This window comes from Acanthopagrus latus, chromosome 17, assembly GCF_904848185.1.
Source record: "Acanthopagrus latus isolate v.2019 chromosome 17, fAcaLat1.1, whole genome shotgun sequence".
Lineage (NCBI taxonomy): Eukaryota > Metazoa > Chordata > Actinopteri > Spariformes > Sparidae > Acanthopagrus > Acanthopagrus latus.
In genome coordinates this window covers 18,029,529-18,043,929 of record NC_051055.1, presented here as the reverse complement: position 1 = coordinate 18,043,929, position 14,401 = coordinate 18,029,529, and the positions used below count along the sequence as shown (strand labels likewise).

The 14,401-nt window shown below is 38.8% G+C and overlaps 2 protein-coding genes across 2 annotated transcripts; both read right to left on the bottom strand.

Moving 5' to 3' along the window:
• Positions 1 to 3,313: 3,313 nt before the first annotated feature.
• them4 (thioesterase superfamily member 4) lies at positions 3,314 to 7,358 on the bottom strand. Its single transcript, XM_037072872.1, has 6 exons — positions 6,903 to 7,358; positions 5,694 to 5,886; positions 5,220 to 5,382; positions 4,723 to 4,833; positions 3,978 to 4,102; positions 3,314 to 3,873 (listed from the first exon to the last, which is right to left on the bottom strand). Exons 1-6 carry the CDS (start codon positions 7,032 to 7,034, stop codon positions 3,827 to 3,829), a joined length of 771 nt encoding a protein of 256 aa, XP_036928767.1. The 5' UTR covers positions 7,035 to 7,358; the 3' UTR covers positions 3,314 to 3,826.
• A 2,694-nt stretch (positions 7,359 to 10,052) lies between these two features.
• On the bottom strand, positions 10,053 to 12,983 carry si:dkey-87o1.2 (uncharacterized protein LOC796684 homolog). Its single transcript, XM_037074784.1, has 4 exons — positions 12,444 to 12,983; positions 12,224 to 12,278; positions 10,569 to 10,686; positions 10,053 to 10,384 (listed from the first exon to the last, which is right to left on the bottom strand). Exons 1-4 carry the CDS (start codon positions 12,738 to 12,740, stop codon positions 10,351 to 10,353), a joined length of 504 nt encoding a protein of 167 aa, XP_036930679.1. The 5' UTR covers positions 12,741 to 12,983; the 3' UTR covers positions 10,053 to 10,350.
• Positions 12,984 to 14,401: the final 1,418 nt, after the last annotated feature.

Below are 14,401 nucleotides of genomic sequence, written 5' to 3'. Positions count from 1 at the left end.
GCAAATCTGGTGAAGCTGCCCTTTAAAATATGAAGTACAAGGTAGTTCAAATTAAAATACTGCTTACACATTTATGCATTTATAATAATGTCACAGTTTGTATCACAACACTTTAAGAGGGGCATTCTGCTGTATAATGTGTAGTTTTACTTTTAATAGCATTTAACTGAAACAGAATATTGGTCCTATGTCGTATTTCTCCATTTACTCATGTCAAAGATCTAACACTTCCACTCCTCCAGCACTGCAGTATGTCAGGCAGTAATTAACAGATACCTTGTCCCATCATAGTCGCCTTGCCTATCGAGATGAAATCTGTCAATGATCACGGAGGCCCACAGACGAAGAGGACCCACAAAAATCCAATGTTACGATAACTCAGTTCATCATTAAACTGACAAGTTTTCTGCTTTACATCATCACCAGTTATAAAGGAACCTTACAATAACAACATAATAACAAAAAGCAAGTGACATACACCTCCTATCACAATTGTTAAAGCTATACTGGAAGGCAGGTCCGCAAAAGTGGTGCCCTGTGCCTCCATCCTGTTGTCACCGGCTCATATCCACTATAGAGAGGGCGTGATACAACCCTGAGGGGCTTTCCCTGTCACTATGGGCTCACAGAACAGTGACATATAGCTGCCTGTATTGTTTGGTAATCTGGTCTTGGGAGATATATTACCAGTCTTACTGAGTTTGTTCTAAACTACAGACAGTAAAAATTAGCAGCAAACGAAGCAAGAAGTTAAAATACTTTTTACAGAGCCTGTCGTTGTTTCTGTCCTGCCCCTTCTGTCTGACCAACAGTAAAAACAGGGAGGTAATGAACAAATACTTCAGTACTTTTGCTTGATTGACATCTGCAATTATAAAAGAAACAGTCGCTGTTTCAGAAGTAAACATTAGGCTTATTTTGTGAAATAAATTGATCCACAACAATATTACTGCCAAGACAGAAAGATAAGTGTTCACTGTAAAGTTACTAACAGACACATGTAGCAGGAAAGATTGCAAGTCAAGTCAGCGATTTAGCCTTTCCAGTGGAAGTTGAGTTTTCAGTGCTGATATCTTCTGTGAAATCGGTTCTGGCAGTGTGACGGTGGACAGAGGTTGTTGCAGGTGGTTTTAACTGAAACTTGAAAACAACTGCCCCCCCAACCCCCGCTTCCTCGTCCTGCATCCACCACACACACACACGCACGCACACACACACGAGCGAGTGCACACGTGTGCACACACACACACACACACACACACGCACATGTTTTAGACACTAGTTGCGTTTCCACCTGCACTTAACTGAGGTTAAAGATGTGAGGGGCCCTCAGGAGACCACCGGCCATGTACTGTGATGAGCCCACACTCAGAAACCACACACCAGACCAAACTGTGTGAGAGCTCCAGTTAAGTGCAGTTACAAGCATGCAGGGTCATAGCCAATAATTTACTGAGAAATAAAGATTAACTCACCAGCGCCTGTATTTAAAATGGTTCCAAGAAGAATTTACTCCGTAACTGTCACATTGATTTCAGTGACTACTTGGAGAAGTCACTGATGTAATGAGCAGTGACAGCAAATATTAAAGAGATAACTGATACATTTTAAGATCTTCTTTCCTTTTACATCTAGCAGCTCAGTGAGCTTGACGACTTGGTGGAAAAATTAAGAGCAGGTGGTCTTTGCTCTTAGTTGCAAGTAAAACCTAAATATCAGAGCCTGGTTCTTGTTGGCTGGCTGAGTAGCATATTGACAAAACCTAATTAGAAATTGTGAGATTAGAAAAACACTTTAACTATGTTTTTAAATTCTGAAAAATGTCAGAATCTGAAAGTAAACATACCATATGGTTACATGAAGCTAGAGAAGCAAAATACTATAAATTAATTCAGAAATGTATGTTCAGTGGACACTTGGGGTGAATTTGTTGACTGTAGTTTAGCCTTTGGGACCTTCAGTGTCTATTAAACATGAATTTACAATTAAGTTTTGGTTCTCCAGCTTCATGTAACCATGGTATGTTTACTCTCAGTGACGAAGTTGATGTTTGTTATTTGTCTTAATGTCATGTGATGATTGTGATATGGTTGCAGGCTTGCAGCCAGTCCCTATTTAAGAAGGCCTCTCCTTAACAAACTATTTGCCTGATGGTCTTGTACCAACAAGTCGAGAATAAATGTGTTTCAGCACATTGGATGGTCTGTTTGTTTGCAACTTTTGATTTTCCGTCTATCTCCTACATACCTGTCTTGTGTTATAGATGGCAAGGTATTTTTCTGTTTTAAATTCACAGACTGAATCAAGATTTAAACACACATTTGATATTTGTTCCCAAACTGCCAGTTGTATAAAGCAGCGAGGTCTTCCGCCCCCCCACCCAACATGTCTCACACAGTGTTACACCAACAAGTTTGGTTTTGCTACATTCACACGCAGATGCAAAAAAATCAAAAGCAATGCTGTCCTCAGCAGAGTCAGTATAGTGTTTGTATAACCCAAAATGGTGCTCTTGTTGCTTTCAGGTGTCATATTTTTAGCATCATGTTTAGTAGCAGCTGCCAGAGCAGCACAGATCTCTGTGATGTGGACAGTGTTACTTTTTACGGCATTTTGTGGCATGCCTACGCCTGAAGGCAGAAACTTGTGTTGGAGTGACAAACCAGCCTATCGACATGAAACTGCTACTATATCATGATGATTTGGGGTTTTAACTCAAGATATTCTCATGATCTCAAATCCAATTAAAATGTGTTAGAAGCATTAAACTCTCACTTTTTAGCTGGTGGAACAAAAGATGCATCTGTTTCATTTAATTTCTTTGATTATATCAGTTTGTCAAAATGACAGCAGAAAATTCAAGTTTCACAATAACCATAAAATCAATATGTACTGCATTGGAGACAAAAAGCCTTACATTGAAAAATCTGCTCAAGAAAAATGCACAAACTGCATTTTTTTTTTTCTTCGCAAAAATGTCAATATAGCAATTTCAGTAAGTGACAATTAATCCTTATTACATTTTCTAGATATACTGCCAGTTATACTGACAGGTAAACTATCAACTCTGATCAATGGACTGATTAAAAAATATATAAATATAGTCTGGAGTGCTAGTTATAGTTTGGTAACACAAAGAGAAACTCAACATTATCTTTTGAATGAAGGTTCAAATCTTGGATCCATCTAATTTGAGATTCTTTGTTGAAAGCTCTGAAGCAAAAGTCCTCAGTATATCAACCAAAAAAGGGCGCCAAAGTTCCCTGTAGCAAACAATTTTACTTGATGACATATAAATTAAACACATGGTTTGTATGATTTATACAATACCAATCAGTAAGGCTTTATTAGAGAAAACAAAGGTATTAACGTACAGTACTTTTTGAGCAATAACCTCACTTCAAAAGGCCCAAGTATTATATCTATAAAACCATCAACATTGTTGAACTTTGAATAAATAAACTTCAACATTAAGCTCAATAAATAATGTTTAGATATGTACTGTCGATGTGTTAGTGATACTAAGAGGTAGTCAAGTAAAGGTATTTCATCAACTGTATACTTCATCAGTAATAACATACATCAGCAGAGACTCATGAATATGAGGAGATAATAAAAGATCAACACTGTTGTATTCAGAGAAGTTCCCTCTTAAATACACATTCCCTCGAAAAATCTGCAAATCTACAAGACAGTCACGAACGCGCTCGCTCACAGATACTCACACACAAACACACGCACGCGTGTGCGCGCGCGCACACACACACACTTTTTTTGATCTTGACTCGCTGACAGTGTTAGCTGGTGGTAGGCTGGTGCATTTGTGTCAGCCTCCCAGTAGTAAGTGGCCGATGCTGATTGACACGAACAGTGCTGCACAAAAAGAAACAGGACAGTGACAAAACAGCAGAGCAGAGAGGTGTCTAACCACAAGCTTCATCAGACGTCATGGCCATTAGACATGAGATCTATGTTACCTGTTGTTTCTGTGTGGACTTTGGAGCCGTCGGTGCTGGTCACTTTACATGTTATAAATGTTTTTCGGCCTTCCTTCTTGTCCAGAGTGGATTCAAGCAGCACTGTGCTTCCCAGTGGGATGGGGCTGTGGACAAGACAATTGTTAGTCAGGGCAAACTGACTGTGGATGATGACAGTCATACAATTTAGCAACATTATTATTATTATTTTTTTATATCCCTGAACACGTGGAAGTACATTTAGGCTGATTTTGTGAGACAAACAGCAGTGTGAAAATTACACAGATCACTGAAGTGGATCTTTCATTTGTGTATTCAGTCACTGTAAATGCATACTAAACCAACCCAGAGCTGGTTGACACTTGTTTTACTTGTAATGAAATGCCTGATATGAACACAATGAACACATACACCCTGCACATGGTAAAATGCACAACTTTCCACTAAAATAAAGGTTACACAGACTGCTCCTAACGAGATGAAATGATAAAATTATAAACAGGATATAATATTTAGCAGAGGGTGTAATGGACAAAACAAACAAAAAAAAAACAATGTTTAGCTAAATGCTAATAAAATCATGAAGCAGCATTTACATTTTGTCTAATATTTTAACAAAACAATCAAGATTAAATCTGTTGGACTACATATCAAAAAACTATCTATCTATTCAACATTCTATACTAAATCTATTTCCACAACATTTCAACTATTTAAAGTCTATCAAAATATATTCTCTGTGTACCTGCGGTAGTTGATGTTGAGGTTGGCAGTCATTACAGGTCCAGAGAGTATTGTTGCATGAGTTCCTGTCACAGTATCAATCATGGTAGCTATTGCCCCCCCGTGGACATGTCTGGCAACACACACAAGACAACAAATCCAATATTGAAAAGTCTGTTTGAGAACCCTGCAGATTTAAAAGCCAGCCATTCTATGATACAGTTCTTTTTTTTTTTACGATGTATTTATTAGTTAGCGTATTTGCCTGTAGTGGAACGCTGATGATATAGATGCAGACAGGAAATGAAGAGGAAGAAAGAGAGAGAGAGGGAGCATATTCCATATTACAGTCCAACACATTACATCTATTAAATCCAGTGTAAACGACATGGTAATATATGTATATTTATTACCATGTCGTTTACAGTATGGAGTACAATTTAGTGGGGACAGTATATTAAAATACAACAGGCAAATAAGTTTATACACAAATTTGTACAACATCAACAGTTATCTCACCCTGGTGGCCCCTCCAGTAGATGTCCAGCCTGGAAAATGCACACACACTTCTTCTCCTCACTGTTAACAAACAACACATACTCAAATGCTGCTCCTGTCTCTTTGATGTTCCGGGTAAAAAGGCGAGCTCGTGACTGGATTATCTTACTAAGATACACTCCACCTGATGGGAAAAAAACACACACGTGAACTGTCAAGAGCATCCCAGGAAATAAAATTTAAAAAAACATAAGACAGGTGCAAGCAAAGGTCATAGAGCATGAAATATTTCTATTATGATTTAATATTCATTAAATGTTTGTAATTATCGTTATCCAGATGTCAAATTAGCAGACTTATATTCCTCTTTGTACCAACAAGGAATTGGGAAATCAATATATTGTGATATCAAAAATATAAATAGGTGAATAAGGTAATTCTGTGGTTCAAGACCCAGAAAGACAAAAACATCCAATTCACAGTCTGCACTTTTACCTGTAGCATACTTGATGAGGCGATTGTAGCTCGGCAGTCTCCTCCAAGGCCCTTCCTGTTTCTCTCCGCCCTCCGTCTCCACCTCACACTGGCTGTTATAATGCTCGTACAGCCGCTTCATTTCTGTGCCCCACGAGGAGTTAGGCAGGCTGAAGTCCCGGGGCTTGGAGGAGAAGGGTGATGGAAGCGCCAACTGCAGAGGGAAATGTTTTATCACCCAATTAGTTATTCTAAATGGGATTAAAAAGGCTTTTTACAGTGCTCCAGACTATCTGTTCATACTGATATCACTGGCGTGCCTAACTATTTCATTTAGGTGCCTATGCACATAATTTAGGTTCACCCAGTAATACATTTGATTTAAATTTCTAAAGAAATTATGTAAATTAAGGGTAACAGTGTGATTTAATCAAAAGAGTAAGAGCTTCACTGTTTTTTTTATGCCTAAGAAAAACATCAAAATCATCAAACTCTCGTTGTTTTCATGACGGAATAAATTGAATAAACAAACTGATCTTAAAGAACAACTCAGTTTCATAGTGTTTTACTTCACTAACAGTGTTTGGGGACTTTAATTTCCTCTGAGAACAGTTAATATTTATTTAAAAAAAATAATATTTATGAGTTTGTATCATTACTTCATTATTGTTGTAAATATTAAAATTCTGAGTTTGAATTTCTTGTCCAAAACAACATAATGCTCCTTAAATACCAGAGCAGGTTCAGCCTGTCCAGTCATAAAGATTAGAGAACCTTTCTTGAGATAAGTTCTCTCCCCTCCGTATGACCTTGTTTTCTATCTGTGCTAGAACTCTAATAATTAGTCTACTGTGGTCAAAACAGACAAAACAAACAGTGATTTTGTTCATCATGCCATCAGAGAGATTTCAATGTCACTAAATGCTTTTGAGGTTGTCATTTACAGCGGTGTTACTGCTGGTGTGTGTTATATTAAAATTCATTTGAAATATTCTTTACTCTACATGGCTTGAAACGAACATTTTGACATGTTTTGACAATATTGACTCGTTTTATTTTACGTTCCCCTTGAAAAACCCATTTGTTTACGCTATTTACACTGTACTACAGGCTAACTAGAGAAAACTCTGGAAGGGGAGAAAGGAGAATGAGTTTACAAGGCAGATGAAACTCCATTCAAACGGTCATCAGACCAGTCATTTCAAGCACTTTCTTCCAAACAGTACCTACCACCATGCTCCGTACAAGGGTGCTCCTGACTGCCACGCTGGTAACAGACGGCTGGCTGAGGTGAGCCTTCATGGGAGAGAGAGAGCCGAGGCGTTGGAAGCCATTAAATAATCTACCGAGGCTCCTCGCCATCTGTACACTGACGAGAATGACACTGTCTATAACAGTTGCCCGTGTTTTGAGGTAGTAAACTGATGCTGTAACAGCAGTTAGCGGGTGTAGCTTTAGCTAGCTAACGTTAGCCAACACCGCGACAGCACTAACGTTGTAATAAAGAACCAGCTGCTATGTGATGTCGAGTGAACATGTTTAACACGTTTGTGTTAGTCCCAAGAAAATTAAAATACGCCCTGTTTTGACACACTGCTCCTGTTTCACCGGTGACTTTCATGTGTCATCAGACCTGATCAGTCAATTGTCAACTTCCGGCACGAGGTTTTCCAGCATAGCGTCATGGAGGTCACATGACTCAAACCCTGCACTGTGATTGGCTGCGGGAGACACCATAACAGCAGTGCCATAGACAGAAAGGGTTTACTCTACTAACCCTAACCTCTGACCCTACTCTACTCTGTTTACTCTGCGTAACAGTGCTACACTTTTTCCACTCGGGTGTGGTCTTGAAAATGTATGAATACTTGGTGTTTATTATCAGGACCGGTGTTAGTTGAAAAATGTAACCCAGTGAAGGTTGAAAATAATATTAATATACAGTATTTTTATGGCAGTTTTCGACATGAAACACTTTTGTGTTAGATGCTTTCTGAGTATTATTATTATTATTATTATTATTATTATTATTATTATTATTATTATTATTATTATTATATATTAATATTATTTTCAACTATCACTCGGTTACACTTTTCACTCACTCCTGATGATAACTACTAAATATACATTCGTTTTCAGGATTTTAATACCAGTTTGTTACATGATGTCACATGGAAAACATTCTTGTACTAAATATGGTCTTTTATCAGTTGCACAAGGGTTAAGTTTTATTAAGAGGCAATGCACCCTATACAACAATAAATTAACTAATTAATTAATTACATTCATCCCAGACCACAGAATAAAAGCCTAAAAACATGGAATGATTTTATGTTGAAATGAGTCAATAGGTTTAATGGTATGTAGTATGTACAACAGTCTGAGCTATCTGTCTCTAATATACACAGTTTATTATTGACCTATAATATGAGCTAAGATTAAAATTAAAAGAAAAAAAAACACTTTTGCCAAAATGTATGCCACGTGCATTAATACAGCCTGAATGATCCGAAAGAGGAATTTAAAAAACATATAATGTGTCAAAGGTTAAGTATGAGGACTTCATTTTTGATATTCACGTGTCATACAAGTGGATAGATCACAGAAATTTTAAAGGAACCTTTATGTCCTGTGTCCTTGTGCTGTTACACAATGTTACAAGACACACACACACAGCAGTACCGATTTTATAAACAGATACAGAATTTCTGCACATCTGTTTTATTCTGAAATAAAAAAAAACTTACTTCCAGACTGTGCACAAAAGTATTTTCACTTCAGGGGATCTGATATCAAATATGATCTGAGTGGTGTCTGTAAGTTTAGAGTACTAAATATTAACATGCACTGAGAAAATGTTCTTAATTCTTCTTGAATTCATGAGAATTTAGTTAATTTTTAAAATCTTCACACAATCACAGCAAAATCAGTCATAAACTGTAGGACACTTTTCATGGCTTTGACACAAAATGCATTTATTAACCATATCTTTTGTTGTATTAATTCACACTCGAACAAAACCATCAAAATTCTATTTACAGACCATTTTGCAGATGTTTAAATACAATGTTACACAAAATGATTGTAGACTAGATGTAAATTTGGACATAACTGCGGGAATGGATCAGATCAGGCACGCAAAATGATTCTCTCTCAGATGTGTAGCAAGAGAGGATACTGGGGTGACATAATGCAGATTTCCTTAGCAATTTCCATAACATAAAATATACTAAAACAAAGGACAAACCATCCAGTACAGAACTGCCACTAATCTTACTGTAATAGAATCTAATGCAAAAGTTTCTTTTTTATTAATAGAATTTTATGTCAGCAGTCTAAGATATTCAAATTATTAACAGGTATTGCCACATTTTGTAAACCATTCTCCAAATGTGATCCATTGAATAAGACCTGATTGCTCATTGCACTTGTCGTTACTTAAGTTTAACACCACTTAAGTTAATGTTAGTGCAATGGAAGAGGTAATAAAATTGACTAAGACAGTTTCAACCAGACGTCTCTCTGATTGCTTTTTATCAGAAGTGATGCCTATTCAGGAGACTTCAACTTTGTCACACCACCCTTTGGAACAGTATCTACTGTTTGGTAGCACGACACCAAACAGCAGATACTGGAGGCAACCTTTGACAGCTCAGATGCAAAGCAGACAGACTGGCTGACATAACAACACCAGAGCTTTTGTTTTTTATAGATGGAGCTGAAGTAGTCGAGCAGGAAATGGGAGATAAACAACACATGCAAAGTAGCTCTTGATCATCACTGAAAAATGCAGCGAGACCTTCTTTATCTTTATCCTTGGTTCTGCACTAGGGGGAGGCAGAGTAACATACCACTCAACTGTGTTTTACCATCATTTGATTTCTGATGAAGCTCAGCAGGCAGAGCAGGTCAGCTGGCTGCGGCTAGTGATCAGAAGGTAGCTGGTTCAAATCCCAGCTCTCCTGGGCTGGGCTGAGCTGAGCTGCATGTCCTTGAGCAAGATACTGAGCCCCAACTTGTTTCTGATGTGCAGTTGGCACCTTGCATGGGCAAAGGCCCTGCGATGAGCTGGCAACTTGTCCAGTGATGTACCCTGCCCTTGCCCAGAGGCAGCTGGGATTGGCTCCAGCATACCCCACGACCCCACGATCCCATAAAAGTGGTGGGATCAGGGTGGATGGATGGTTTCTGATGAACACATGATTTGGAATAATACAAGTTGTCCACAATGATTTAACATTGTTTAAGTTATGGAATTAACTTTTCCCCACTCTTGGATGGGACATACTGTCAACGCCTCAGGCAGGTTGGGTCAGGTGCGACACAATGTGGTTTTACCTGTTTGATGAGGCAAAGCCATCTCTGACAACAACTACGCATGAGTCGGGGTATTTATTTGCGTAGGCTCTAATTACAAACATCAGTGTGTTTTACAAACATAAGACCAAATGATCTGACCAACCAACATCATCACATTGCAAAATTAAATGAAACTACGTAACATTTACCTGGTTCCTATGCCTGAGCCATTTATCCCACCAGTTTTGTTTTGTTTTTTTTAACTAGCAGAGCTGTTACACATCAGGAATATTATAAAACATAGCCTTGTACGAAAAGTACATAAAAGCTGTCTATAAAAGCTCACAGTCAATGTTGAGTGTTTCTGAGATGACTTTTATTTTGTAGCCTCAGAGACGCCACACAGTTTCCTGCAAAATGAAGAGAGAAAAAACACAATGTTAATTAATATGGAAAGTCTGGATGTGATAAGTGTGCCTTAAGTCGCAGCCATGACTTTATTGTGTGTCTCTGCTCTGTAATGGACGATGTATGGATGTAATGGACTTGACTGCTCTTTTTCTGGAGGATGCATGCAGACGTTTAAAATCTTACTGTGCTTCCTCCTTGGTCGTATCTGCAAAGGCACAAATAGCTTTGTCTCGATCCAAAATCTGTTGTTTCAGACTCTGAATGTCCGTCTGAGCTTTTGCTTTAGCCGCTTCGTGATCAGCTGCGGAAATGACAGAGAACGTAAGAGGGAAACAAATGTTAATCCCGAGTGTGTGTGAAATGAGAATGTAAAGACTTAACATACCATCGAAGGGTTGATTTTAGGTTGAAAACAAATGAAGGCACTGACAGATATTTAAAAAAAAAAGAAAAATAAGAAAAACTTGAATTTATTGGATTATATATTAATTAACAATCAGTTTGTGAACTAGTGACTAAATGTAATCCTTCAGATGCATGTGCATGGGCACAAATTCTCCTTTTTAAACTTGAATGTCTTAAGAAAAATGGTGAAAATGTACCCATGTGAGCTGCCGTGATACTGGGTTGAACTAAGAGCAGTCTGCCTGGAGCCCTGCAGGTAACGGCTGTCACATCCAGTTCCACAGGTAGTGATGGAATGTAACTAAGTACATTTAGTGAAGTATTGTATCTCAAGGGTAACTCAACCAATTCTATACATCAACATTTAAGTGTGTACAGGTCTTTAGGAGTATTACAGCATTTTGTGGCTCCAGAGGAAGTTGTATGGTTGATAAACTGTCTCCAGTGATGTCACTCAGTGGCTAAGTTGCATTGTGGGTAATGTAGGCACCAGCTTGTGTAAAAAAAGAAGAAGAATGCATTAAATAAAACAGGCAGTAGCTCTCTTTCTGCTGTACCAGGTTTGATCATTAGTGTTTAACGGTGTCATGGGAGTGCAGTGTACTTTTCCAAATGCAACTGAGTGACATCACTGGAGGCATTTTATCAGATTACATGCAGCTGCCTCTGGAGCCACAAAAGACTTTATACTACTTATTTCACACATGTAGTAGTACTATCCAAGACCTGTAAACACACTTTAGAGCGTAAAACTGGTGGAATTACCCTTTAAGTACAAATTTGAGGTACTTGTAGGCCTATTTTACTTGAGTGTTTCCATTTTCTGGTACTATTTTATATTTCCTCTCCAATACATTTTGGAGGCAAATAATGTTGGTTACTTTTTACTTCAACGTATGATAACTTTAGTTGCTGTAGCTGTAAGGGCTTCAACTAATGATTATTTACACTGTCGATTAATCTGTTGATTATCTTCTCTATTAATCGATTAGTTCTCTGGGTCTATAATATGGTAAAAAATGTTGGCTGTGTTTGCCAAAGCCCAAGGTGACGTCCCTAAATGGCTTGGTTTGTTTGAAAAAACAGAAAAATGATAATCAGGCAGGCATGTAATAAGTTGACCCATATACAGCACTTAAGTATGAATTTTGGCAACTTTTCCAACACTGTCTGCATGTTTGAAGGAAATTATTCGGGTATCTTGTGGCGTGGCTTCTTCGGTGGCCTGTATAGATTGTGTGAGACATCTCAGCAGCTCCAATTTATCATTTCCCTTTTCAGGCCAATTAGAAGTCTGACTGAGATGTGATAGATAAATAAATAAGCTTGTCAAATTCTCCCATGTGGATCAGTTTCGGTAGGGCCAATATCAGTGCAGGCTACACTTTTACTATCTGCCCAGAGCTGACAGGTGGAACCGAAGGCTGCCTTACCTTTGAGTTTAGCTATGGCCTCTGTGGTCTCTGTCTGCTTCTTCAGAGCATCTCCCTATTCAGGGCGCAGGTGAAAGTATTTGTCAGCAATGAGATGAATGAGTGAGGAGGATAAAGGTACACCTAATACATAAAACTTATGTGTTAAAGACATGTTGATGCTGACATGCACAAGTCAGATTTAATGTGGCTGTGCATCAGGACAAACATTGTCACTTACCTGTTCAGTGTTACAGGTCTGCAGATTTTTCTCGAGTTCCTCTCCTTGAGTTTTAAAATCCTCCTTCTGCTTCTTCAGCTCGGTCAGCTTGTTCTCGACGGACGACAGCGTCATCTTAACGTCCTTCATTTTGTTCTTTATTTTGACGATGGCTTCCTCCTTCGTCCTCATGACCGCCGAGTCCTCCAGCATGCGGGCTTTCATGTGATGAAGGTTGTACTCCTGGCGCAGGGCCTGGGAGATGAGCACGATCGTCACGGCCACACTCAGGCCGGTCATGATAACGGCGATCTTCATCGCGGCTGAGGTGAAGACGGACGACGGGGGGCCAACTGGTGGAGACTGCTGCCGGTCACTTGTTGCTCATTCCAGGTGTAGGCTACCTCTCCGGCGCTCCGCAGGTCACACCGTGTGTGGCAACTGCGCCTCGGGAAGCTGCTCCACCTGCTCAACAAGCTGGGCGGGACCATCCACCTGCTGCCACCTGTGACTCCGGCTTGTGGTCTGGGCAGACACACCTTCACTTGTGCGCGTTGTTGCCGAAGCTTCCCTACATTTACTCCATTGCATTTATTCGAGATCCATAGTTACATCGCGCATCCAGAATAATGAATCAAAAAGAAAATGAAACAAAGTATTATTGTTGTGTACTGCTACATGATTTTGCTCATGAGGAATATCTGAATGCGTCTTCTACCACTGTTTCTAAATTTAACAGTCAGCTATATGAAATGTAAACTTGTATTCAAGTCCATTCAAGTCAAACTGAATTAACTCCATCCTTGCTGTTACTGTTAAAAATGACATGATTGCCTTGTGCCTATATTTGGTCACTGGTGAAAAATGATGCAGGGAGGGCCGTGGTAAGAGCTGCGGTTTGGTATGGTGGCTCTGTTGGTCAAAATAACAGCACCATTTCAGAGAGCATGACAATTCAAAAAACACATTTTACAAAAAAAAATAAACATTTCACAAAACACATCAACATTTCACAAAACACATCAACATTTCAGCAAACACAACATTTCCTCAAAACACAATGAAAATTCAGATAGAGGGACAGGTGGGACAACACCTCAGCTTTCAGATTGCCAGCTAAGTGGGCTAAAGTCGCTACCTTACACCCTCATGACTGATAAACCGGATGGACCACTATAGGAAACAGGATTAGCATTCTGTTACGGTGGAAAATGCTGGTTCAAGTTAAGTGACAGGCTTCTATGGCAGTTAAAAGGTACCATGGGGGTAAAAAAAAACAAGGTGCTCTCTGAAATGTCATGAAATTTCCAAAATGTTTGTGTGTTTTATGATAATTGATTTTGTCTTTTAATTGTTTGTTTGGTATTGGCCCTCAGGGCCACCATACTAGCCGGAGCACCTTAAGTCCAGCTACATTTTAGCCTTTTTTTTTTTTTCACAAAATGTATTAAACAGGGTCAGTATCCTATTTGAACACTCTATGAACTATAATGTTCATTTAGTTTGACGTATATAAGAATACATGGTTAGATATATACATTGTTGTGTTTCCTTACATGTCTTTGTGTTTTGATCCTCTGGGCCACCATAGAAAACTGGAGCTTCTATGCAGTCGTGCTACACTTTGGCCAGTGAAAAAATATATAGTAACTGACTATTTGAACATTCTCAAACTATAGAGTTCATTCAGTTGGAGCACTAAAATGAGATGTGTGCGTTGTGCCAGTATTTTGTCACTGGCTAAGATGTAGCAGGGCTGTCATAGGAGCACTGGTTCGGTATGGTGGCTCTGTGAGTCAAAACACAACAACATCTCAGAAAACAGAACAACATTTTACAAAACATGACATTCAAAATAAACGTATTTCCGTGTCCGAAATGTTGATGTGCTTTTTGAAACATCATCTTGTTTTTTAGATGTTGTGTTTTGACCCCTCGGCCTCACTCTAAACCTATCCTGTCTATCCACACATATTTCA

Bases quoted from the DNA above. Each gene is read 5' to 3' on its own strand.
- them4 (XM_037072872.1), bottom strand. From the start codon at position 7,034: ATGGCGAGGAGCCTCGGTAGATTATTTAATGGCTTCCAACGCCTCGGC. The intron at 5,383-5,693 runs GTAAAAGTGCAG...TTTTCCCATCAG, and splicing joins CCTCATCAAGTATGCTACAG to GTGGAGTGTATCTTAGTAAG. The intron at 3,874-3,977 runs GTAACATAGATC...CTTTTTGTGCAG, and splicing joins AGTCCACACAGAAACAACAG to CACTGTTCGTGTCAATCAGC.
- si:dkey-87o1.2 (XM_037074784.1), bottom strand. From the start codon at position 12,740: ATGAAGATCGCCGTTATCATGACCGGCCTGAGTGTGGCCGTGACGATC. The intron at 10,687-12,223 runs GTAAGGCAGCCT...TCATTTCCGCAG, and splicing joins GGCCATAGCTAAACTCAAAG to CTGATCACGAAGCGGCTAAA. The intron at 10,385-10,568 runs GTAAGATTTTAA...TTCATTTTGCAG, and splicing joins ACGACCAAGGAGGAAGCACA to GAAACTGTGTGGCGTCTCTG.